The sequence below is a fragment of the Theobroma umbraticum genome, unplaced genomic scaffold (genome assembly GCF_002168275.2).
Source record: "Theobroma umbraticum cultivar Fairchild unplaced genomic scaffold, ASM216827v3 scaffold_50.0, whole genome shotgun sequence".
NCBI classification, from domain to species: Eukaryota; Viridiplantae; Streptophyta; class Magnoliopsida; order Malvales; family Malvaceae; genus Theobroma; species Theobroma umbraticum.
The window spans coordinates 8034386-8060476 of NW_018397261.1; the positions used below are offsets into that span (position 1 = coordinate 8034386).

The following is a 26091-nucleotide window of genomic DNA, read 5'->3' on the forward strand; positions in this document are numbered from 1 at the left end:
AAATATAAATTTTTATTTTTTTTAAAGTTAGTTATGAATAAAAAAAAGATTTTTTTTATATTAAAAAACCCTTTAAACAACCATTTATTCATTGTAAGAGCGAATCGAGCGGTATAATTCAAGTGTGACTGAAACAACGGTTGAGATTGCAGAGATTTAAACTGATTGGCAAGGAGGATGAGGGACGTGGATGACGTGTCAAGCATTGAGTGGATAATGGGAAGGATAGGAGGGTTTCATGTTTCAACACTGGAACCCAGCTTTCTCATAAACCCTAACCCCGCCAATACCTCCCCTTGGGTTACAGCTCCCCCAAATAAATAGCTTCTCAAAACAGAGCCACTTTTTAGCCCTCTCTTTGCAGAATCGCTCTCCCAGCTCTAAAGCTCCATCCCTTACCGCCCAAGTTTCGCCAGGTAATACTCTTTCTGCTGCTTCTTCTTCTTTCGCTAACCCTAGATCTCGATTTCGCTATTGGATTAAGTTTAATTCGTTGAATAGTTTCCGAAACGGCGGTTCGGTTTGGTTACTGAGATTTGGAACGCGCGTTTTTTCTCTTGGCAGAGAGAAAAATGGATCGGTACCAGAAGGTGGAGAAGCCGAAGGCTGAGACACCGATAAACGAGAATGAACTGAGGATTACAGCTCAAGGGAGAATGAGGAATTACATTTCTTACGCTATTACTCTGCTTCAGGTTTTTCTCCTCTTTCCTTTCTCTTAAGTTTCCTCTTTTCCTGTTGGATATTGGCATTGTATTGAGTAATTTGTAAGGCGTTTATCTAATATTTGTTGTGGAAGAAGCGAGCGGTGTTTTTGGAATATTCTGTTGAAAAAGCTTTGGTTTCATGTTGTTTTGTAGGAGAAAGGTGCCAATGAGATTGTGCTTAAAGCCACTGGCAGAGCTATCAACAAGACAGTCATGATTGCTGAATTAATTAAGGTAATTGTTTGATTATTTGTGGTTAATGTCTCACTTTATTAATTTTGTTGCTATGTATTAGTCTCTTGACAAGTCATGTCTGTTATTGCTTTTGCTACTAGATAATTGTGTCGTGCAATTTGTTAATAATGTATTCTTAACATGTGCAGTTTGTTAATAGTAATGTATATATGTCTCTTTCATATTTCCAATTTGGAGTCAGAAATGGTGATTTTGTTAGTATATGTGATTGGCCTTATCTTTGTAATCGCCGTTTCTTTGAGTTGTACTAAAATATGTTAACTTCTTCCAGAGGAGGATTGTCGGTCTTCATCAGAACACATCAACTGGATCAATAGACATAACCGACACATGGGAACCACTAGAAGAAGGCCTTCTTCCGTAAGAACATAGATTTCCTATTCTTTCTAGAAGTCCATGCTGTAAGTTTCTTGTTATGACTAACATTTCATTGACTATGATGTATGGTTTGCTTGTGCAGCCTAGAAACCACCCGCCATGTTTCAATAATCACAATTACATTGTCAAAGAAAGAGCTGGATTCATCTTCCATAGGGTAAATAACCACTACTTATCTGCATAGAGTTTACGATGCCCAGCATAATATTGCCCACTGAACCCTGTGATTTACTAATGATTGTGTTGACCATGCTCTGCTCTATTGGTCTGCAACATGTTTGATGGCAGATACCAACCACCAATCCCAGCTGATCAAGTGAAGCCATCGGCTGAGTTTGAGGACAATGAAGGAGGTGAGGCATTAATGTAAAATTGATGTTTACACATTTCTGCTTTGTGCTGTGTGTGGCCTGAATGGATATTTATACTCCCATCTTCACGCAAATTAGAGACCTCCCCTGACATCCAAGGCAAAGGATATGGGCATAGTGACCAAGAAAAATATGGAGGAATAGGCAATCACCATGGCTTCTGTAATAACATAAAATAACTGTCACATAAATTTGAGTCATTAAAGGTGTGTTTGGGCAAAGAGATTTTCATTCATAAATCTGATATGATATAGATCTGAAAATCCATTCACAGTTTCTGCTTTGTTATTTTGCTTTTTCAACATGTTCTGGAGATAATCTTCAGAACATGGTGTGCTTGGCTTGGTGATAAAGTTAAAGGACCCATGACTCTGGTCAGAATGATTTCAAATCATTTGAGTAAGGTTAAGATTCAATTATTTGCATTTGTTGATGAATGGTGAAAGGGACAGTGCAGGCAACAATCTTGACAGGAAGGTTGGTGTTGTGTTTGTTGGTTATAATAGTTGCTAGGTTTTATCCATATCTGAGTAGTTGTAGGATGTATGTTTGGATTTAATGCCTTCTTTTTTGGAATGAAATGGTAATGATGCTGGGCATGATGATTTAATGGAAACGTTTGTTATCAAGATTCTTACTGTATCTCAAATTATGTAGGAACACGTATGAACCTATGATTACATTTTTGCTTATGCAGGCAATGTCAATGGTGTGATGGAGCACAGGAATGGAGGATGGGATGGTGGGCGAGGATATGTAGGCAGAGGTCGGGGTCGTGGGAGGGGACGTGGTTTCCGTGGACGTGGGAGAGGAGGGTATGGTGGTGGAAATATGCAGTGGGACTCAGGATATTACAATGGTAATGGTCCATCAGGACCATTGCCTGGCCAGGGTCGTGGTAAGTCTTTGGTTCCAATGTTCTAATTTTGCCGTTCTATTGTACTAAATACTACTTTTAGTGATGTTACGTTATCCCAAAACCAAACCATGCTCACTTTTCTTTTCTTCTAAAAAATAAAATTGAAACAATCCATTTTCTCAAGATTATCTTTGGCAACTTTTCCTCTGTTCATTTTGTCCTTTCAGTGGATTGAGTTATTTTAAGAACAATGCTCAATCCCTGATTGCACATTGTTAAACATCCGGTCCATTCTAAGTGATTTCTATAATTGTTCTTTTAAGTTGCAAGTGTATATTGACTATTCATTTTAAAGAAGATAGAGCATATCGGTAAAAGGACTAGTGAAAAATGTTGTCACAACATCCCAAAATTACAAACCTTCTTCCCGTGGGTGTCAATGTTTGAATTTAGCGCTTAGGTTTCTCTTGCATTTCAATGCATGCCTTTCTTTTTTGTTTGCAGTATTTTTGTTAGTATAAATATTCGATTCAACATTATGCCTGATCACTGATCGGCAGGTCGTGGACGTGGGAGGGGAAGGGGACGTGGTCGTGGTCAAGGTTTCAGATCCGACGGTCCATTCCAGAAATCCGCTTGAGCATCTAAGCCTTTACCGTCAGCAGAATTATGGTTTTAGGTTTTGAAACAAAAAGCCCTGGACGCCTCCTTTCCGTTCATCGTCAGTCTTCATTTTAGTACAAATGGTTAGACATTATTTAAGGCTTTGATTGGAAAGTCGAGTTGTAGGGACCTCTTTATAATATTTGTTTTGATTTTGTAGGCCGCAATTTTTGTAGGAAAGTAGTTGGTAGGATATTTTATCACGCTCTGCCAATGTTGTACAATTTCTACATTTTCTCTTCTTTTTTTTATTGAAAATTATTTTCTTCGAAATAATGGAGCACTACATTCCTTCATACGCCGTTTTTATTAGTTGGTGACTCAGGAACCATAAATTCCTCAACCATAATCTGGAAAAAGGTAGTACATTTGACAGGGCTGGATTTAAAAGACTTGACCTACTCCTCAGATTGATGCATGCTTTACGTGCCGAAACTTAAATTATGTGATTTAATAACCTCAAATGAAAATATGTTATATTATGTGACATGTCAACATATTGTATAACACAAATGAATGATGATTTAAGTTTAACTCATAAAAAGGATGGAAAGGTCTCGTCTCATTCAAAATCGAGAGTAGTTTTAGTGGCATGAATGTGTGATAAGTTAGTGGAGGATTATCTCCAGGTTTATACTACCTTTTGAACATTTAAGATTCATATACAAAAGCTTGTGAACTCGTCAACAATCTGGCATACCACCCCATCACAGCGATCAATTTCGAACCAGCAATTGGATTTGAAGAGAGTATCAAAGGAATGAACGGCTCTTGCCAACCTGCAGGGGTATTCGAAGGGCCTTCTAGAGTAAATGAAAACAGTAAAGACAATTGGGTTAAAAGAAATTCACATGAAGACAGTGAATACCTTCCAGGTATTTCCGTTTCGAGCACATTCCATTGCCCAAAGCCAATTCATCATCTTGTCCTCAACTCTTCTTGAGATAATAGCCTATATGACAATGAATTAATAATGGTCTCGGATTTGATCACTAGATGAACATGGAAGGCCGATCGCTACACTGTTAACTCAGCATTCAAAGCTTACCTTCATGAAAGTTGTGCTCAGTCATCATCAAATCCCCCTTCGAATTCTCCATCTCCATCGCCATAGTCATTGTCTTCCACTGGCCCTTGATCAGCATCTCCGGCCATATTGTAGGCTGCGTTGTTTTCAGGGGCATTATTTGCATCCACCATTTGTGCATCCTTGTCAACAACCTTCGTAGACTCCAGATACCCATCACTGAAGAATGAGGCATAGGGCTTTGCTGCCTGCATGAGGAATTTTCTTAGCTTGTGTTTTTATAAGATGGTGATGAATTTTGGAGGCTGAAAGAGAATTCATTAAGATAAAAAAAAGGGAACCCATGGGTATTCGATTTTAAAAATCTAGTATATGAAACTATTCCACATACTGACACAGACATGCACAACAATAATTTGAAAACATTTTAATTAATTTTCAAATAATTCATTGAAAGTAATTCCACCTTAAAGAAACATCCTCGCTTCTCGGCACTTTCTACCAGGTTGCTCCAATGCTCATCACGCCTCAATGTTGATGCTGAACCTACTACCTATAGAAACAACTAAATAGGTGAAGTACATGTTTTTACCCAAAGGAGCGACTCAGGCTAGTCTTAGTATATTATAGTACCAGTACAGAAGACTTTGCTCGGGTGATTCCGACATTCATTCGCCGAAAATCAGACACAAAGCCTATGCCTCTATCTTTGCTTGCCCTAACACAAGAGAATATTACAAAATCCTTTTCCCGTCCCTGAAAGGAAAAGCAAAGATTGCATCAATCTTAAGATCTATTGTGCAGGATATTAACCAGAATTAAGCAACAATCACATAAAGTGATATATACTTCAATAAATTTCAAAAACATCTTGCATGATCTGGCAAGCCAGGCATAATTGTAAACTAATAACTTATCAATTAACTTAAGTACCAATTTTCAAAGCTTTTAAGAAGTACCGACATTTTATAACTACATCTATTACATATATGCTGGCTGATGAAATAGTTCAAGATATGAATGCAATTGGTCAAGTGTGCTCTTGGGGACTTTCACATTGTTACATGTCAAATGAATTCATAGGAGCAAATGAAGATAAAATGAACCACACGTCAAGAATTTAGCTTTTACAAATCATACATCCACTTGTCACTGTAAAATTATCAAAAATTTACTTGACAGTGCCTAAGAAAAACCAAACATAATTGCATGAAAGCAGCTCTATACAGAAGGGAGCAAGGAGATTACCTGGAAGCCATCAATGGTACCAATATCCACAACTTTTTTGGACTCCACCCCAAAAGTATCCTGAAACCGCTCTTGTAAAAGCTTGACTTGATGTCTGTAAGGGCTTATAATTGCAAATTGAGAGCTTGACTTGAGCTCTGGATACATGGTAATCAATTTATGATACATGACAAGAATAAACTCAATCTCATCAATATTTACCCAGGACCCACTTCCTGAGGGCTGCGACTCTTTCCCTTCATATATATCAAAAAAGCACAATGGTCCAAAGCAGCGGTATTTGTGCCAGTCCCGAGTGGTTTGGTCTTCAACATCTGATCCATCTTCTAGTGCCTCATCATAGAACTCCTTTGAAGGAAAGCTTCTTATCTGTTCAACAAATAGATTAGATCAACTCAAAGAAGAACTATCAAGTGGATGCTTTTGGCAGCCTCATAAATAGGAGCATTAACTGTGATATGTTTCATCAATCTTGGTAATAATAGGTTATGCAAGTGAAGATGACACATGGTACGAAAGCAACTTGTAAGAGGTTACTTCGCCGCCTGATTAAGTAACACTCTTGAATCTGAAACAGACAACTATATGATGCAAAAGAAGCACTATCAATAAGAGCAGACACCATTACTAAACACTAATAAACTTGGAAGAAAGAGTGCATAATCTCAAGCTGCCACATTATTGATCCAGTTCAGCACATCATATCCGATTATCTATAATCTGCTCAACTGGATCTCTTTCCACCAAATTGGATACCACATGTTCATTGACATCCTTGGAGTGAAACATCACCAGTGTTTTGGTTGTTAGAAGAAAATATTACAGCTCAATAATAATTAGTTAACAACATAACTTCTAAGGCTTCAGTATATATTTATATATTTTTGGATAAGTAACTTCGGTAGATATTTATCATCGTACCTTAGGATGCATTCTATACTGGGTCTTAAGCATCTTTACAGGATAACCAGCCCTCTGAAATCTCTTGAACAGACTCGTGCCATAGCTTCAAGATTAAGACATGTGTATGAGAGGGAGAGAGAGGCTACAAGATAAATAGTCACCTTTAGCACAAAATTTAGTGTTTTACCCAAGTTTCTCTGCAACCGGTGAAATTACAGTGGCTGGTAATTGAACTGGATCACCTATCTAAGGAAAATTAGTACATTAATAAGCTGCACTAAGAACATTGCCCAAGCAAATGCAATGGTAGATAATATAAATATCAAACAGTTGGCACATGAGCCCTGATGGTTTTTTAGACTGTAGAATGAAGATATTTACAAGAAATTTCACAATGAGATGAGATTTGAAAGTTGCAAATGTCAATTTTCCTTATTTGGGGAGTTATGGACTTTGCATATTCCCATGGGTGCAAACTAGAAATGTAACTTCCAAGGCAAAGTTCACATGGAATCTGTCATTCAGATATCATGGCTTTTCTCCATAAACATACATTTTTTTAATCAATTTTATATTCCCATCTAACCACCATTATCACTATCATGGCCACTACTATGGCCAGCAGCATCACCATCACCAGCATCATCTAATCTCACCATTACACCTGCCAAAGATCTCCAGCCACAATCTTTAAAGGCATGTTATTGCCATTATCACCAGCACTACCATTTTAATGATTCTGTAATCTCCATTTCAACACTATAACACTTAACTCTGCCACCTTATTAATAATTTCAATGATATACCCGTTTTTTCTAAGTTAATCAATTTTCAATGCACTCACATAAAATGATGATAACTTATGAATTCCAGGTTATAATTACCTAATACTTATGTCCTACCGCTTTAAAATTGTAAGAAAATAGAAATTCTCCATCTCAAGGAACTGCTAGATGAAGAAATACTACCATATTCACAGCAATCTGTGAGAAATACAACAATCATTATTCAACATTTTTAAACCATGAGAGTAGAGAATAAAAAGCTGTAGGGGGAAAATGCATCACAATTATACCAGAAATACTTGTTTGCATCCACTGGCCAAGGGAACAAGAGTTGCAGGTTCCACCTGTTCAACATATAACTAGATAAGGATGGCAGAACAATGGGGAAGAGGAAGACTTGCATCATCTAAATCACTAGCAAATGTATTCCTAGGGATACAAAATTGTGAGTTGTGACTGCCTAGCAAAAGTTTTTTTTTTTTTTGTTGAGAAGGTTCCTGCAATGCCTTTGAAGAACAGATAAACAATGTCCAACATTGGCTAAACATAATCTTGAGAACTATCTAGTAGTTCTGCTCCTTCTGAAATTTGACAAACTAAAAGACAACAGATTAAGGACGAAGTGAAACAGCTTATTGATCACACTCACATAAAGACAAACAATCATGACCAACAAGAAGAAAAGAGATTTTAGACCCTTACAGCTTGGGCAGCTTCATCTATTATAACAACATCAAAACCAGAATTCAGTTTAGTAAGCACTGCTGAACCACTGAAGCTGAGAGTGGAGAAGACCTGTTGATAGTACACAGATGCAGTGAATATAACCATATGTTGGACTTCACAAACAATACAAGTTAGATTTGCTTACAATCACAGCCTCATCTAAAACTGCAGCACGAATACTGTCCAAATCCCTTCCGGTGGACCCTTGTTTCTGCTTATCACCAGACAAGTCACGCTTTTGATTGACCTGCAAAGGAATTTCTGGTATCAATATTGAATTATAGTCATCCAGACGCCTTTCAGAAATACTTCTTCCTTTGGCTAGTGAATGCATTATATCATTTAAGGTTTATGAAGACAGCTAGAATAATTGATAGAAATTCCTATGTTTTGATGGGGTTGACAGTGCTTGCCTTGTGATTAATAAGATATAGGATGAAAAGTGAAACTCATAAGAACTTGAATCTAACACTTATGCAGAGTGATTGTGCTCATCATACCAATAATAATGAAGTTCTGAAGGTTAAACTAGATACATACGAGGTAATCCATGGAGACTGCCTCAACAGAATGGTGTGGTTTAAGACCAATGCGCACAATCTTAGGGGTATATGCGCGAACATTTTCATCATGAACACCTGTAAAAAAAAAGGAATAATTTATTGTAACACTATATCAGAAATGATATTCTGATAATATGAACATGCTCTTGAAAACATTTCAGACAACTTTGAAACAATCAATAATCCCTACCCTCCAAAACAATTAATGAAAACAAAAACAAAAACAAAATTGACAACATCAAATACCTAGTCAAGCACTTCCACAGTTATACAATGATATCAAAACCTAGACTCAAACAAACTAATTTGTTACCGAAGCAAGCCTACTAAAGTGGTTTCATTTGCTCTTTTCAAATGAACACCCAGTTTCTTTAATCTCTCTCTTTTTCGTTTATGTTTTTTCAAGAATCTAATACACACAAAAGATTAAATATACATATTAAATCAAGTTTGTTGGGATGGAACATAAATCAAGTTAAATATTGAGTTAAGTTGTTAATGAATGTAGTCCTTGATAACCATACCATGTAAAACTTGATGATTAAGTCTAGTATAATGGAAGAGCAAAAGGAATCACTGAAGAATGTTGAAAAATGGTGTAATAGTACCACTGCCTTTGAATTATGATTTATACTGACTCTTTTCTCTAGAGAAGTACATGAAAGTGAGAACAGTCATACCAGTTTTTAGAAGGCGAAAAACAATCTCATCAAGAGCAGAGTTTGATGGTGCACATACTAGCACCCTTATGCGATATTTCCGACTGGAATTAACTACTTCTGGTTTCTGCACAGCAATTAAAGTTAGTTGATGATAATCGATCAACTTGCCACAGGGAAACAAACCAATAGCAAGACTTAAGCCTACCAACTCATTCCCAGTGGTGGGAAAGAAACCATCATTGCCATCAATAGGCATGATAATATCTCTGGGATTAGCACCCGTCAACCATGGAGAAGCCCATCCCCAATGCTTGTATCTACAGAATGCAAAAGCATTAAAGTTCAATAGGTCAGCACAAAATGGGCATGTCAGACTCAATTGTATAATAAAATTTTACGCTGAGAAACACTAGAAAGTTTTCTCTTGAAAGCAAAAATTAAGACCATCATTGGACGTGACCTTTTATATTGACCTGGAACTGGAAAATATTTAAAATTATGCCTCTGAGAAAATGAAAAATATATTCCTTCTCCTTATAGGAACATATGAGGTTAGCATTTTCAGGTGCATAACCATTTTAAGATTCAATGTCCACTTGAGGAGAACATAAAATATTTCTACATGCAAAATGCAGCTGAAAACGTGTATGGAAGAGAATAGAATAATTCAAGACATCCCTGATCAACTGTGAACTGCATGAGACATAACAAGATGGATAGTCCTCAGTTAACAATCAGTACATACTTTTCTTCAATGGGTAGTTCCGGTCCACGATTTAGTTCAAGCAAGCCACTCCTGCAATGGCCAGATAAAAACATTAGTATTGAATATATACAATTTTAGGTTTATTCTTAAATATGAAGCATTGCCCTAGATCTAAGAAAACAAAGAAAGCTAGAAAAATTAATACTTGGAGTGCACTCTTCCTGGAGTTGCATGCAAAATAGCACTAAGAAGTCCAAGGATGGTCTGTGTTTTTCCTGTTCCAGGTGGACCCTACAAAAAATGTACAAGGACAGCAAACAAAAAATAAGGAGCTTATTATATACTCAATCTAGGTGCCTATAACAAAAAGTAATAATGCTTACCAACAAAGTAAACAATATACCTCTCCAACTGAGCTGGAGAAATGAAATTACAAGTCGACTTTAACCCCCAATTTCATTGCAGGAATTTTCCAGGTGTCGAATTCAAAGTAAAAAAAAAATGCATGCAAAAAAATTGGTGCAGCTAAATCATCAAAATTTTCAGTCTCTTTTCTACAACTCAATTCAATGTGAAGCACTGACATCAGATAGCCTATACATCGAAACTTCACCTCTTATTTTCTTCAATCAAAAGCACCAATTCTGTGCACATTTGGCAATAGGGCATGGACAGATTGCTTATTCTCAAATCCATCTAAATCATTTATTCAATTTATTTAGAGTGACTGCATTACTTTAAAATGAATAGCTTACTCATAACAGATTTTAGAAAAGAATTAAATGATTTAAGAAATTGGAATGGCATGGGGAAGTGTTAAAAGAGAAAGGAAGAGTTCTTTTATATTAGAATTAAAAAAAAAATAGCCAACGCACAAATAGAATAAACCAAGCAAGATGCTGTTTTGAACCTGTATCAGGACAAAGGCTTTACGAGACAGACCAGCCTGCAACAGAGAGAATGAAATAACTATTTGGTTATGAGTAGGCTAATAATAAGGAAGAATCCAAACAATTAGTTGCTTATGCTAAAATTTTCACAGTCTAATCAGAAAAATGGAGTGAGGGATGGCCATCATATGAATAACTAGCATTAATAATTTGACTAGAGACTCACATCTATAGCTTCCTGTTGAGATTTATTAAGATTCTCCTTAAAATACTCATGAAGGGATCCAGAAATTTTCCAGGCTTGGTCTTTGGAACCAGAATCTCTTTCAGCAGCTTTCAATATTAAATCCTTGAAAGGGAGAGAACCAACTGAACATAGAGCTATGTATTCCCGTGCAATAGTTGATAAACTACAAATCTGCAAGACATATTACATTAATTAATGCCTCAGCAAAGATTGGATTCACATGCACCTCCATCTATATATATATATAAAATGTATTTGATGCATGGTCAAAGCAGGAAACATGAAGATATCTGATTACCTTTATACTGAACAAGTGTTTCTCGAGTGCAGTGCCAGAAGAAGTGATAAGAGCTTGCATACGTATCAACCTCTCAGAATTTTTTTCAACATCAGGATTTACTTGTGTGAACTCCCCAGCCAAGTACATTCTGAGCCGAAGCTGATTCTTTTGTCTATGCTCCACCAATGCAAATGCATATGTTGTTGGGAGTTTCTTAGTGCCCTCTTTAAACTGCAAGAAGCAAAAGCATAATAAAAAATCCAACATATTTCTTCCCTCTCAACATTTTTCCTTTTTTACCAAATAACCCAAAAAGATCATGATTAAGAATATAACTAACGTGGCTAGGATCTGAACTATATTTTCGGCCATTACTACACTAAACTAGCTGAATTAATATAAGCCAACAACACATTAAACAAATGATAGAATTGTACAAATAAATGTGGTGCCTATACAATTATAGCATAATAAAGGAACCATGACACAGTGAATTATTTTAGGTCCCTTTTGATTGTTGCTTATGAAAATTTACTTGGAAGAAAAAAATGCCTGTTTTACTTTTATATAGAATAATAATATTAGAATTGGTGTTAGATATTTGTAATTTGTTTATTTGTTTAATCAGTCATGTTCTCATTATCTATCATTAGCATTAGCATCATAGCAAACTTTCTAGAAAGCTAAAAAAAAAAAAGCACCAATGACAACCAAACAAAGCGTTAATTACCTCCTCTTTTGAAAGCAGCAAGAGATCATTCTGTGAGATTGATTCTTCCTCATCCGCTTCATATGTAACTGCAGGTAAATGAAATCCATCGGCCTCGTTGCACTCCATAACGAGCCTCAGCTTCCAATCCGTCACTACAATGCTTAATGCAGACGCATGAGAGAGAGAGAGAGAGAGTTGGCAAAATTTTCTCACGAACCAAACAGAGAAACCCTACCTTCTTCTTCATCTTTTCTCTGAACAATCTGAGCTTTGACTTCCTCGAATAAAAGAGGCTCGAAAGTAGCCAAGTAATCATCAACGTCTTTGTATGTAGCCTTCACTTCTTTAAAACCCGAAGCCGCCACATCTTTGCCATTTTTCTGATTCCAATTTCAGAAAAGAAGAACTAAAATTCACAAAAAAATAGATATAAAAATAGAAAAGCCATTGATATTCCAAATGGAGAAGAGCAGAGGGAGACGTACATTGGAAAATTTAAGAAGGCGAAAATAGTCCCAACCAAGGATTATTTTACAGAAACGAACAATGGAGGCATCTTCTTGAAGCTTATCTTTGTCCACGGCCATCGCTTTTTCCCTTCCTTTCCTCCACTTTTGCAGAGTAAAACGGCTTTCAAACTTTCTGAAGAAACTGAGAAGGAAATAAAAGGGTTTAACTAATTGGAAGGTTTAAGGCGACGATCACCAGTAAGTTTCGGATCGTTGCCGTAATTTGGATTTGGGGCCCAAATTTTTGTGAGGTCGGGTTCCGGGTTTTTCATTTTTTGGGGCATGGGCTTGTTGGAATACCGTTTTCGGGGTTTTAATTGTGGGCTAAATTAGGTCGGTGATAATGGGCTTTTATTGTAAATGGAAAGATCTAAATTTTAAAAAGCTTAAATAACAAAGAAACCCCTAAACTATGTACCTTATACAATTGAATCCCTATGTTTTTTTATACTAAAAACTTTTATTAATCATTTGTACCCAAAATTGTTTTTAATTTACATTTGAAAAAGACTCACTTTTGTATGAATGTACACAAACTCTTAATCCATAAAAAAAATTACAAACGTCTAATTTAATATTAATTAATATTTTCTATCAACCAAACTTGAAAACATATTTACACAAACTCTTAATCCATAAAAATAATTAACAAATATTAAATTTAATATTAATTAATATTTTCTATCACCGTAACTTAAAACATACCCGCTTATGAAAATGTTTTATAAGTCTAGAGACAGTTTAGACATTTTTTCATCCCAAATTGACAAAAAATTGTCGCAATTTGACTTAATCCTTCACGACATTTCTTAATGGTTATTATCATAATAATTAATCATCTATTTGTGAATTGTGAGAATCACAATAAAGACAAAAGATGAAAGATTTTACAATTAAGTAAAACATAAAACCAGTACACCAAACCTCAATGCTCATATTAGATAATTTGCACATAGAGAATAGCAACCTACTATAAATTTCTACATATCTAGCTTGCAGCTGTTGTTTAAATAAATGGTAATTGGCATAACTGAAGCATCTCAAAATCTACTTTGTAATTCGCAAGGAGGGTAAGAACAAATAAAAAGGAGGAAACATGCAAAAAGCTATAGAGAAAAACAAAACAAAACAAAACAGATCTAAGCAAATATTGACCTACGAAAATGGGTACAATCATTGCTGATCAACATTATCAGGGGGTGGACTAGTGTGGTCGGGCTCTGCTTTGGCTGTCTCATCTCCTCTCCTACCATTATCATCAACATCTAGTACATCATCCATCATATCATCCTCCCCAACATTGATGTCTTCCACATCCTCCTCATCCTCATTGTTTCCACCAGGTATCGTTCTCTTCTTTGGACCATGCTCAAGTCTATGGGTATCCAATTCTTTGTCCATTGTTTCTTGGAGGTTCATGTCGTTATTTGCTTTCCTTGCTTTCCTTGCATTTTGCCACCTCTCCAACTCCTTTTCAACATTGGCAACATATTGTTCTCCAATCTGTTTCTGATATTCAGACAGTTCCTCTCTCCTAGCTGTCTTCCATTCTAAAAATTCCTGCCATGCAAATGCAAAGAGAAATTTATCAGGAATATTAGCATAATAATAGAAAACTAATATTAGACAACCTGACTGAAACTCCACTTTTTTTTCTACGTATGAAATCATGTTTTTTTTTTAACTTTATTGTCAAAGTCGTCCACTTGCCCTCAACTCTTGTCACTTGTTGAGTGCTAGTTTCAGATTCCAGTTCAAGTATTTCCCGGAAAACTTAAAAAATAAAATTTCCTCCTTGAAGAGGAAACGCCCAAAAAGAGTGAAAAAGTAATGTCTGGAAGATGATTGTTGATAATTCCAATGACTAGGATGAAAAACAACTGCCCATCTTCCTCAACAATTGATTTTGCAGGGAATTCTTTCAGAAACAGAGTGCATCTAGTGTAGCACAGCGCTGATACACACTATCCCTGCCACTCTAAAAGACCAAAATTTGAAAAAGTAATAATAGCATCAAGACAATTCAAAAGCCAAAGTAAAACATGCAACCTTTTCCCAGAAACTGTAGCTTCTCACAAAAAACTAGCGAAGAAAGTTGGTTTTCCTTATAAATTGTTTTCCACTTTTCTCAATGTCCCCCAGCAAAGATGGGAGAGAACTTACTTGATCTTTTCGCTGCTCATGTATGGTTGCATCTTCATCCAATGGTTTAGTTGGCAAATAATATATTGGAGGCTCTGTTTTAGTCCTGAAACACATCCCAAAAGCAATCAAAATGAGAAGAAAATGATAAAAAAAGAATTGTTTCAGTCTACCTAAATCCTAGAAAGCAGGAACATTCACTTCTTCGGTTGCTTCAACACTACTATGCACATGAACAGAAACTTATCTTTGTCTCAATAAAATTGTGAATATGGACACTTTTGGACCAAAGTTAAAAATAACCTGCAACAGATTGGTATATGGAAAGGGTGTTAATACTAAAGCTCTTCATTGTCAAAGAGGATAGTAAAGCAGAAAAAATTTTATGTCCAAAAGGTACCAACACCATAGCATACCAAAACAGATAAGAGATAAACCTTATAAAATTGCTAAGCTTTTTGTGGTGCTCACTCCACTGAAGAAACAACAACTCCAGCTTCTTTTCTTCTGCCTTGGCAGCCACACGAGCCCTCAGAGTCTGAAATACAGAGGGGAAAAGCAACAAAAATAATAAGAACTGGTTCTAAATTAAACATACATCAACGTTAACTAACAGCAATATATATGACCAATGACAAACCAGATCTCTCCTCCTCTTTTCTGCAATTTGTTCACGCTCTTGTTGCCTCAGCTTTTCACTTTCTTCACGTGCTCTTTGCTCAGCCTAGAAGAGAATTTAGTGAACAGCAAAAACCCTTATTACAGAAAAACCCTAAACGTCCAATTTATCATTCGTTTAAATTGTAGACAGATAAAATTTCGACTTTCATGAAAACAAAGTCATCCGACATTCATTTTCCAAGCCAATTAATGATCTATGTCATATTCTCTACGAACTGCTTTGCTCATAATAAGAACCAACAGTTACAAGTTACTTTATTCACATCAGAAAGTAGACATCATAGTATGAATGAACATTTACTTACTCTTTGCAAAGAATTTGACCTCCGCATATATGCCTCGGACCCTGAAAGTTGCACATCTTCTTTCCTAAATCTCTGCAATCAATGCACACAAAATGATATTGTCATGAATGTACAATAAGTTACAGATAGATAGAGTTAACACTAGCAGAAAATACAAGGTAACGCTCTGTTCAAAAAAAACCGAAGGGACTTTAGAACATGATAACACAAATAATTAACTTGTGCGGGCTACAATTGGAATCCCACAATAAATGAAAAGGAGCACTACATCCCAACCATTGAGAAACTTTGCAGTTTACAATTTCTGGAAAAGCCATTACTCTAGTAAACAAACAACACTTGCTTTACTTAACAAGTTTGGAAAGTTTGATCTCAATCTTGAGTAGGAAACTTTTTCAAAGAAATCAAAATAAAAACAATTAGCAAATAGGTTGATAATACACATTCCCCATCTATTGGAACATGTCTCCTCATGCATCCAATTTGCTAAAACAGCAACTACATAATGAATACCTCCAAAGTCCCTAAAAGTTGCCCCAACATTCTCTTATTTCTATTAATCAAGCTTGGATCCTCATCCTTGGGCAAAATCCTCGGAACATGCTCTGTAATTGGAGCTTGCGTGACCTAACATCAAAAGACAACAATCAAAAGTATTAAAACCCACACCTAAAAATATGCCACAGCTCAATAAAATGAAAATTAGAATGCAAAGAAACCTTCTTCACTGGTCTTTGATTTCCATCCCTTCTAGACCAACCACTTTGCGGCAGACTCAACAGCTTTCTATCACTCTGATCTACTGCAACAGACCCTTCAACAGCCGTGTCACTGACATCTTTTGCCGCTTCTGCGTCATCGACAATCTCTCCATCTTCAACCTTCACTCCCAAATCAAGAACGTCGTAATTGAGTGTTTCAGAACCAATAACATAAAAAAGAAAGGGAAAAAACCTAAGAAAAGCTAGGTAACTCAGTCCACTCCTACTTAACAGTTACTAATTAACGAAAACCCAGGAAGAAAAAGATTACCTTGACAACAGCAGACGACAATCGCCTCTTAGCCGGAGGTTGGTCTTCTGCATCAGTCCTATCCGCCTATCACCAACAAAAGTTAACACCATCTAAAAAACCCTAAACCCTAAACATAAGCTAAGCAAAGAAATGAAGGCATACCGGTCGAAGAAATCCTCGCTGACGAGCGCCATTGGCGGCGAGGTTACGAGGACTGATGCCCAACAATCCTCCCCTTCGAAGTCCCCGAGGATCTCTAAGCCTCTCCGTAATCTGTACGAAACAAACCAAATAACAAATAAAAATCAAAACTGCAGCTTATGGTATACGTAGCGTTGTACGTATAAGAAAGAAAGAAGAAACCTCGCGTTGTTGGCGATGGAGCTCATCGATCTCTCGCTGGAGCTCCTCTGCTGTCTTCTCCACGGCGGTGCTTCCCATTTGGAATTCCTCTTATTTGTTTCCGCAGAAGAAAAAACAGGGAGAAAGATTAAGCTCTGCCTTGCGCGAAAACCCTCGCGTGGGATTTTGTCTAATTCCCCTTTTAAAAATTTAAAAAAAAATAGGGATTTAAATTTATTTTATCTACCGCTGAGGTCTTTGGTTGCAAAAATGGGTTAGAAGCCCATAAAGCCCAAAGCCATACAAAGTCACAACCCCTTGATTAACTTATTTTTAATATACTTTTTTTCTTTTTTAATTAATTAAATTCATCTTCACGAACTTTTTCAAAGCTTCTTGAAAAAAAAAATTTATTAAACATTTGACCCATGAAACTTTTTTAAAAAAAAAAATTGAGTTGGAAACCTTCCTTTTAAAAATAGATATATACAAATATCAAAAGAATTTCACTAAAGTTTCGATTTGTGTGTGAATATTTTTATTCGACAATTGAGCTCGAATCTTTTTTTATTAACCAAATATATATATATAATATTTAAAAAAATTCATAAATTATTTTAGAAAATTTAAATAAATTTTTATTCTTTTATTGTATTAAAATTAATCAATTAGTCTATTTGATCTAAAATAAAAACGTAAGGGTTTGATTAAATATATAAAATAATAAAAATTTATTTAAAATTTTTTGATAATTACGTAAGTATTTTTGATAATTACGAAAAAAAACTCCTTTAAAACATAATTATTTATCACAAATATTTTTTTTAATTTAAAAAGAGGATTTAAACTCTACTCTTTAAGCAAACAATCATGTACTAACTAATTAGTCAAATACTCAGATATTATTACAAACATGTTAAGAACTCTATATTACATAAGATTAAATTATGTAATTATAAACTTCTGTGCATGAATCTTTATTTAAGAAATTGAGTTTGAATCTCTCTTTTTTAACAAAAAAAAAATTCTTCTTTTGAAATATATACAGATTCAAATAACATTAACAAATACCATTAATGAGAATTAACAAAACATGTATAACTTTTATTTATGCAACTTACTATAATTTGATCCCAAATTTCAGCATGAAAAATGTGGGTTCAATCACTTTTCTTTGTAACCATGATCACATGTTTGCATTGGTGACGTTTTCATTCATCAAATCATTTTATTTCAAAAGTTATGCAAAGTCCAAGTCTTTGATTCAACGATTCCCCTCAACGCTATGATATCTACAACATGCATTGATGTATAAAATCTACGAGTTAATGATTATATATAGTTAGCGTGTATGTATATATACATATATATATATATAATAAAATGTTATATAACTAAAATTATTAAGTATTGTTTAGCTCCATTTGCTTTTCAAAAAAAAAAAAAATATTTTCTCGTGTTTTGAAAAAAAATGCAAAAATAAAATAAAATTTTTTTGGATCAATGGAATTAAATTTGTTGATTCATATAAATTATCTTCTGTTCATTCTCTAATTAAAAGTATAAATTAAATTATGTAAGATAATTTGTTCAAAAATAGACCTTCTATCATCTCTTTCTGTCTTTCATCCAAGAAAAATAGATGTATATACTACATAATTAATGAATCTTGATAGTTATTATACCATGGTGAAAAAATTTTTAAGATGAAAAAATTTTAAAGGTGGGTTACGATGAATATTTTCTTCAATTTATCTAAACAAAAATATTAAATTTGTTAGTAAAACATTTTTAATCAAAAAAAATATTACAATAAGTTAAATTTTAATATATATATATATATATATATCTCCCAATTGATGAAAAGCATTTTAGGTTGTTGAGGGTATTAATTAGGTCATAATAATAACTTGGCCTAATTTGAATTAAGAATATAAACTTTATAAAGGGCACTTCAGTCACAATAATTATTGAACTATTAGGGACGTAACCTCAGGTCGCCTAAAATCAACACATTTCGATAATTCCAATTGTTGAAACTTGAAAGCAACCGTTAACCCTTTGCAATTATTTTCCCCTAAAACGTACGGTTCTGGTTCAGCATTTATTACTATTGGATCAAAATTAAAAATTTCATAGATAATTTTGATTTGTCAAATTTAAGTCTAATTAAAAATAAATAAAAAAATAGAATTATAACCCTCCAAAATTTTAAATAATTCATGAACGAAAATCTTCTAGTTCGAGAAGTGTCTCGCTCTCTGTCTCGATCACAATGTTTTGTCACGTTAACCCTTTAACTTAACAATAAATTATTGTTAAAAAGGTTTTTTGACAAAAAAAATTTAATAGGAAATAGAGATGATTCGTTTTTTTTCTCTCATCAATTATTTAACTCTTTTCGTGTATTTTCTGAAATTAGTTGATAAAAGAGAGTGAGAGAGAGATTTTGCTTTAATTAAATCAATAAACACATTTTTTTGCATGTCTCAATTTTTATATGTCAATTAAAATCCATTATAATTTATTAGACCAAAAAAAATCACAAATAAATTTTGGGAGTGTTTTAACTTGTATTATGACATTATTCCAATGAACAAATCTTGAATTAATTAATTGCTCAATCGTTTATTATACCATTACCAAGAAAAGAGCAAACTCGAATCCTCACTCTTTTTTCGGATCCGAACATCATATCTAAAAAGTAAAATTCAAATTTTCCTTCTCCAATTAAAAAAAAAAAACCCTTATTCCCTTTTCTTTCCTTCTCTTCCTCCCTCATTTCTTTACTCACATGTGCTGCCTTCCATTTTGTTGAAAACACTTGATAGCTAGTCGTGCTAAAGGGATGGGCACCAAGAATTTGATGAGTGTCAATGATCATAATAATATTTCCTATAATTGTTTTATTTTTTTTAGCAAGTGAATTATTGAAAGGAAAGCATCATTGATTTTTCTTTTCTTATAAAAATAATGTTTTGAATGATAATTTGCTATTAAATTAAAATCTTTTCTTCATTTCAATTACTTGAAAAAAACATGTTAACGTATATAGACTGGGCATGCAAGAGGGTAGAGGATTTCCACCAACATTTCACACCAAACAGGCCAAAGCCATTTGCCCTTTTTCATCCAAGGCACAGCTGTAAACAAGCCGATCAATTGCCTAACTAAAAGAAAAAGGGGTATATTGCACCGAATTCTGCCGTAATCTTTACAGCCAGGATTTGTTGTTCGACGTGGCAATTACATCTGATGTTTATAAACATAATATAGGGTTTGACAAGAAGCAAGATAAAGAAAGTGTAAAAAACCCCCAAAAATTTTGTGTTTAGATTATTGAAATATGCAAATTTACTTTAATTGTTGGGTTGATAATATATATATATATGTAGTTTCTCATATATAGTCCCTCAATATTTTCTTTTTCCCCAACCAAACATGTAACTTAGGGAAAGAGAAGAAATAGAGGAACCCAACTCTAGACAAAATAATTATATGTATAGCATGTGTTCCCCTCTCTATCTATATATATATATTGAAAAGCATTTTCTTGTCTTAATAAAAAAATGGAATTACAACAATGCCATTCACTGTCTCGAGATTTTGCTGGTTCGAGACTTGATGTAGCATTGCTCAATATTCTCTCTCTAACTCTCTCTCTCTCTCTCTCATATATATATATACACACAACATACACTTGGTTTTTTGAATTAAAATTTTAATAATTAAATTTGTATTTATCAAAAAAACATGTAAACTTGTTACAAAATTACAAACTACAAATAGTTATAGAGTGAGATTTGAATTTCATTAATAACTTCCGCACATTAATATAGTAATTTGTTCTTGCTGAACCCTTTTCTGTATAATTTCATTAGAACTTAACATTTTACAAAACTGCATGCATGCCAAAATTATCTATTTATAATAATATATGCTAAAAGTTCATTACCCTATTATTATTGAGTCAAAAATATTGAAAAATTATAAAATTTTTGGTTTTCAGTTTGTATAAGAATTTTTTTTTTATATATTAACATTACTAATCAATCCATACTGCTGCTCTTAGAAATAAACATAACCATAACTAGTGAAGCACACATTTAATTCATATGATTATATTATTGACAATGGAGAATATTAAGTTTTTCTTAGCCCTAGTGCATGTTAGAAGAAAAACTAGAAAGGGAGTACTTTCGACTATTAATACCTCCATATAAATTTCAGAAATAATTTTTTTAAAAAGGAAATGAAGATTTTATTAGGAGGTGAAAAGAAAATTACATGTCAAAAACCAAAACCGAAGGAAAAAGGAGAAGAGGGATCCTTTAAAGGGTCACTACAAAAAAACAGAAAGATCGATTGCACGTAAAAGTACAATATTCATCAATTTATCAATGAGTTACTTTTTAAAAAAATAATTAAAAGATAAGTTGGAGAATAATAATTTAATAATTATATATGTTGTTAAATCTTACATTTAGTCTAAATTACATGAATTGTGAAACCTCAATAGTTAAAAAGAGGAAGATGAAAAGGAAAATCAGAAAGGAAATATTTCAGTATAAGTCTTATTAAAGAGGGAGAAAGCAAATGTAGACAAGATAAAAGTACATAACCTTTGTATATACCCTTTAATATCTGTCTTTAAAGTTTAATAAACAAAGTGTTGCCCAAAATAATTAAACTTTTACTAACTTCTAAGGTGAATGCTGAATGGGCTTACCAGTTCCCGAGAGAGATTCAAGGACCCAATTGTTGGTACTAGAGCTCCCACTCTCTCCCTCCCTACCAACAAAAGAAGAAGCAATAGGAATAGGATGAGTGGTTTGGCTTTCTTTATTTATTAGAGATGTAATAGCAGCAGCAACAGCCACCCTGAATTTAGGATCTGAGGCAATTGCTGTGACATTTTCAGCTAGTGACTTGTCTTCATCAGATTTCCATTCTCTCTCGTTTGTCCTGGAGGTAGCAAATGCATTGCTTGGTAAAGGGTTGGCATTGTGGTAGTTTAATCTGCTTGGCATCCATGGAAAAGCTTGTTGATGAGCTGAGGAATGGGAGGAAGAGCTTGCTGTTAGTGGCAGTTGATGGTGATCGAAATGGTGATTGTTTGTGAGGTCAAGAACGATTCCTTTTGAAGGGTCGTTGAGGGTCATGTTCCTAACGTTGTTGGATGGATTGGCTGAGTTTATGAGATAAGGATTTTGGTAAGGGAGGGTGGCTTGAGTGATGTTTGGGATACCATTTGAGAGAGGGTTACTTGAATCAAGTAACATGAAGGAAGCTGCTGCTGCTGAGGCTGTTGAAGCCATGGCTGTTGCACCAACAGGAAGTGGATGATTGTGAGTTCCTTCATAAGTTGTAATCAGAATCGACATGTCCTCCAGGCATCGTTGCACCTGAATCGCACCAGATCAACTAAATTCAGATAGAAAAGAAAACTAGTAGCATAAAAAGCTGCAAAAATTGAAAGTAACAAGTGTTGGCTATGAAGATTGTACTTGTTTCCTGACTGGGCAGCCCGGTGCTACCGTGCAACGATAGTAGGCTCGTGGGCAAGGATTTCCTTTAGCAATTTTCTGACCATATTTCCTCCATTGGCACCCATCATTCATCTGCAAATTTGGAAGCAACCTATGCTTAACTTTGAACTCTCCAAGCCTTGAGCAACTGATTGAAAGTTACAATAATCAATGGAAAACTGAAAGTTGAACACTGTATATTCAACTGAACTTACTGTTGCTGTTTGACATCTTGCTCTAACAGAAACCCTAGCTTTCCTGTTGGGTGGGGAAGCAGCATGGCTCGTGATTGCAGGTAAATGGCTTTGGTCGAGCTTATTTTGCACTGTTGCAACATTTGAGGTAATCTCTTGACTTTCTAATTCCTTGCGCTGATCTTCCTTCTGATCTTCTTGTCTTATTTCTCGTTGGCTGGAAATGGTTTGAAGCCTCAATGACAACCCTAGTTCGTTCTCTTCATCATTATCATCTTGTGATGGCGACCCATGTTTTTGGTTATTGACATTTAAGGTTCTCGGATTTGCCTGCTGTTCTTGACTTGAGTTTTCATTTCCACTGAGAGAGAGAAAGATTTGAGGATCCTAAATTAAAAAAAAAAAAAGAAAAAAAATTCACAAAGTCAATAATCATTGCATATACGAAACTAAATGAATAACAAACGAAAATAAAAATGCTGTAGTAAAAGATTTGTCACTACCTTCTTTTGGTTGTTCTGCTGAATAGCAGCAAACTTCATCTGCAGATCATAGTAATCCTGCATAGTTTTCTCCACCACTTTCCTTAACACTTTATTCTCTTCTTTCATGCGACTCATCTCCATCTGTAAGACAGACAACTAGTATACATACCATAAAATTCAAGACTTCATTAGCTAAATTATCTTAAGCAAGCAAAAGGGTTTTTTGGAAAATCGATAGATTACACTAGGATGCATAAGATCGATCGTAAGTAATAAAGTTCGCATACACATACACACATACATGTATAATTATACGAGAAAGAGAGAGAGTTATTGATGAAACTCTAAGAGTACCTCTTCTGTCTTCGTGTTTTCTTGCAAGGAGAATTCCAATGGTGCACCATCTTCAACTTCTCCTGTGGCAGCTATTGCTGTCATCACTTCTCTATCTTGATTATCATCCTCTTCCATCGTTTCCTTTGCATCTTCCACATCCTTCTCCTCCTCTTCCACTTCCTCTTCTTCCTCCTCCTCCTCCTCTTCTTCTTCTTCTTTAGCATCTATTTTCAGGGACAGATCAATCTCCATTCTCCTTTCTTCTCTCCCCATTTGGTGACGAAGATCAAATTTGCAAATTGGCAGTATATGTCTCTCCCTCTCTTTCTTCTCTCTCTCTGTCAAAATGCTGCTTTTGAGGCACCAAAGTCAATTCCCTCGTCTCAAAAACGTATTATTAGACACACTAGGACGCATCTAAAGCTTTGACTTTAATCTTGGGTCCTTAATTAAACCTCAATTAATTTATTAAAGGTTTTTAATAAAGATTAGAGACTTGGGCACCCCCCCTCCATCCCTCACTCCCCCACCTATGTTTAATTATTTGAGCCCCTTCTCTCTTACTACAAAGACAAAGCTGCCCCTAACTACTCACTCTTCCTATAGATATAATTATGGATTTTGTTGCCTTTTTTATAGTTCTTGTTAACTTAAAAGAAAACACATGTTTAAGATTTAGGGCTTCCGATTTTTCCACTCTTGCACCTTTTAGAAGAACCACCACCTCCACCCAAAAAAAAAAAAAAAAGCAAAATCTCCATTTTCAACCTTATGATAATAATGGAAATGTAGCTTTTGGAAGTACTTACCCTAATTTAATTAAACACACACAACTTTTTTGTATAATAATAGTAGTAAATTAATTAGGTAATCATGTAATCAGGGATGTAATCTAATTTGATAACTTCGTAATCTTTAATATCCGTAGCTTTTATAGTTACATTTTGTTTGTAATAATATTGAAATTTTATATCTTCTAGGTAAATTTAGAAAATTAAGTATTATAAATATGCAGTCGTAAATCAAATTCATATCTTCTTAATCAAATTTATTAACAAATTTTATATTAATGAAACATCAATATATATATTTTGCTCAACCAAGTGAATATATTTCATTAATGAGGAGATTTTTACAAGAAAGAGAACCTGCTGTTCAGAAAGTGTACTGGAAGTGGACTGATCAAAAAGGGTTAAAAGGCTTCAACTAATTGACACCCCACAAGATGAACAAACAAAACGAAAAAAGAGAACTGGACAGAGAGAAAATTAAACTGAAGGAACAAAACACAAATATCATAAATGGTGACCCCTGTCATGAGCATCAATGCAGTACACGAATAACATAAGTGGAGCTAAGCACACAGCATTTCTCTTTGAAAAAGTTGAATTTAGGGGCATCCCAAATTCTTATAAGTAGAACAAATTAATAAATAAGTAATCTGGTGCAACTGATATTTCAGAGTTAAGAAAGCAAATAAAATAAATTGGAACTGACATCATCCTTCATCACCCCTCAATGGAACATGAGCCATGTAGGAAATCCCACAACAAGAGAAAAGAGTCCCCTAGGGATCAGATCTTGAAATTGTCAACTAGAAGACCTCATTCCTCTCCTTGATCCACGTTTTGTTAATTAAATTTTCTTTTTTCTTTTTTCTTTTTAATAATCTTAGCACCATTCATGTTAACTTGGAATACTAAACTTACCCAAAGTCATCATCTATTTTATTTTAAAAATATATGCATATTATATTGTCTTAACTCAAAAAATACAATATATTATTCTATGTTTTTTATATTCATTTCTCTTCTCTTTTTTTATTTTTTTATCGAACATAATGGAAAAATTATTATGTGCTCATTTCTTAAGGAATATCGTCATTGTTTGGTATTTTTATTTTTATATTTTACTACCCTTTTAGACATTTTTATCCTTTTTGATAAAATTTTTGTGCATGCTCTTCTTCGAAAGAGTTTATATTGATGCAATATTATTGTCTAGATTGTATACACTATCAACATATTTATTATCATATTGTTAATAAATAAAATTAAAAATTCTCAAAAAATATTATTTATTTTCGAAATTTTTATTTTTTTTATTTATAAAGTAAAATATCCTATACATTGACTATGTACTAAATATAAATCTCGTTTGAAAATCGATTCACATAGTTATTGGAACTAAGTAGTTGAAATTGAAGGGCCAAAACCTAGAAAGTTAGGGCATTTACCTTGGTAGGCTTAAAAATCAAAGACAATTGGAAAACGAAAACCCTAGAGGGGTTTGTTTAGGGTACTAAAAGAAATTCACTTCTAAACATATTCTTTCTAGCCATAATAATTAAGTGGGGGAAAAAAAAGCAATAATTACCCAGAGAAACTAAAGGGTTCTTTGCCTTTGAATGATCAAAATATCTTTAAAGAGACTTTGTCCCAATTCCTCATGGGATCCTTCCCATGAAGATTCAACTCTCTTTTCTGTCAAGATTTTAAAGAGATTTTCATTCTACTATATAGTTATAGCACTTAGCATTTCTTTACTACTTCTTATTCTCATTCAGCTATAGG

The 26091-nt window shown here is 34.3% G+C and overlaps 4 protein-coding genes and 1 non-coding gene across 6 annotated transcripts; 1 reads left to right on the forward strand and 4 right to left on the reverse strand.

Annotated features, from left to right (window-relative positions):
* The first annotated feature begins 273 nt into the window (after window positions 1–273).
* Window positions 274–3509, forward strand: LOC110418208 (uncharacterized). The gene is made up of 8 exons (XM_021430868.2): window positions 274–416; window positions 565–695; window positions 861–941; window positions 1234–1322; window positions 1423–1497; window positions 1629–1693; window positions 2409–2609; window positions 3131–3509. The coding sequence occupies exons 2-8, from the start codon at window positions 573–575 to the stop codon at window positions 3208–3210; spliced, it is 714 nt and encodes a 237-aa protein (XP_021286543.1). The 5' UTR covers window positions 274–416; window positions 565–572; the 3' UTR covers window positions 3211–3509.
* Window positions 3510–3732: 223 nt separating this feature from the next.
* On the reverse strand, window positions 3733–12654 carry MAA3 (P-loop containing nucleoside triphosphate hydrolases superfamily protein). The gene is made up of 22 exons (XM_021430320.2): window positions 12468–12654; window positions 12218–12362; window positions 12001–12134; window positions 11289–11501; window positions 10970–11161; window positions 10764–10799; window positions 10059–10144; window positions 9893–9943; window positions 9353–9464; window positions 9166–9271; window positions 8463–8560; window positions 8068–8169; window positions 7899–7991; window positions 7487–7540; window positions 6599–6657; window positions 6430–6514; window positions 5509–5877; window positions 4894–5016; window positions 4727–4813; window positions 4282–4508; window positions 4102–4185; window positions 3733–4012 (listed from the first exon to the last, which is right to left on the reverse strand). Exons 1-20 carry the CDS (start codon window positions 12567–12569, stop codon window positions 4299–4301), a joined length of 2457 nt encoding a protein of 818 aa, XP_021285995.1. The 5' UTR covers window positions 12570–12654; the 3' UTR covers window positions 3733–4012; window positions 4102–4185; window positions 4282–4298.
* A 730-nt stretch (window positions 12655–13384) lies between these two features.
* LOC110417856 (protein-protein interaction regulator family protein) lies at window positions 13385–17169 on the reverse strand. Its single transcript, XM_021430422.2, has 10 exons — window positions 16997–17169; window positions 16796–16906; window positions 16652–16717; window positions 16339–16500; window positions 16133–16246; window positions 15620–15691; window positions 15274–15357; window positions 15071–15171; window positions 14655–14739; window positions 13385–14051 (listed from the first exon to the last, which is right to left on the reverse strand). Exons 1-10 carry the CDS (start codon window positions 17072–17074, stop codon window positions 13665–13667), a joined length of 1260 nt encoding a protein of 419 aa, XP_021286097.1. The 5' UTR covers window positions 17075–17169; the 3' UTR covers window positions 13385–13664.
* On the reverse strand, window positions 14320–14468 carry LOC149527147 (small nucleolar RNA snoR135). Its single transcript, XR_016351359.1, has one exon. It is a non-coding gene; the product is annotated as a small nucleolar RNA snoR135 (small nucleolar RNA).
* A 4242-nt stretch (window positions 17170–21411) lies between the features above and the next one.
* On the reverse strand, window positions 21412–23872 carry WRKY9 (WRKY DNA-binding protein 9). 2 transcript variants are annotated; one of them, XM_021430888.2, is made up of 5 exons: window positions 23537–23872; window positions 23201–23323; window positions 22719–23084; window positions 22483–22596; window positions 21412–22380 (listed from the first exon to the last, which is right to left on the reverse strand). In XM_021430888.2, exons 1-5 carry the CDS (start codon window positions 23789–23791, stop codon window positions 21679–21681), a joined length of 1560 nt encoding a protein of 519 aa, XP_021286563.1. In that variant the 5' UTR covers window positions 23792–23872; the 3' UTR covers window positions 21412–21678. The 2 variants fall into 2 exon arrangements, with proteins under 2 accessions (XP_021286563.1, XP_021286562.1); XM_021430887.2 differs by having other exon boundaries at window positions 23201–23338.
* Between the last annotated feature and the right edge of the window lie 2219 nt (window positions 23873–26091).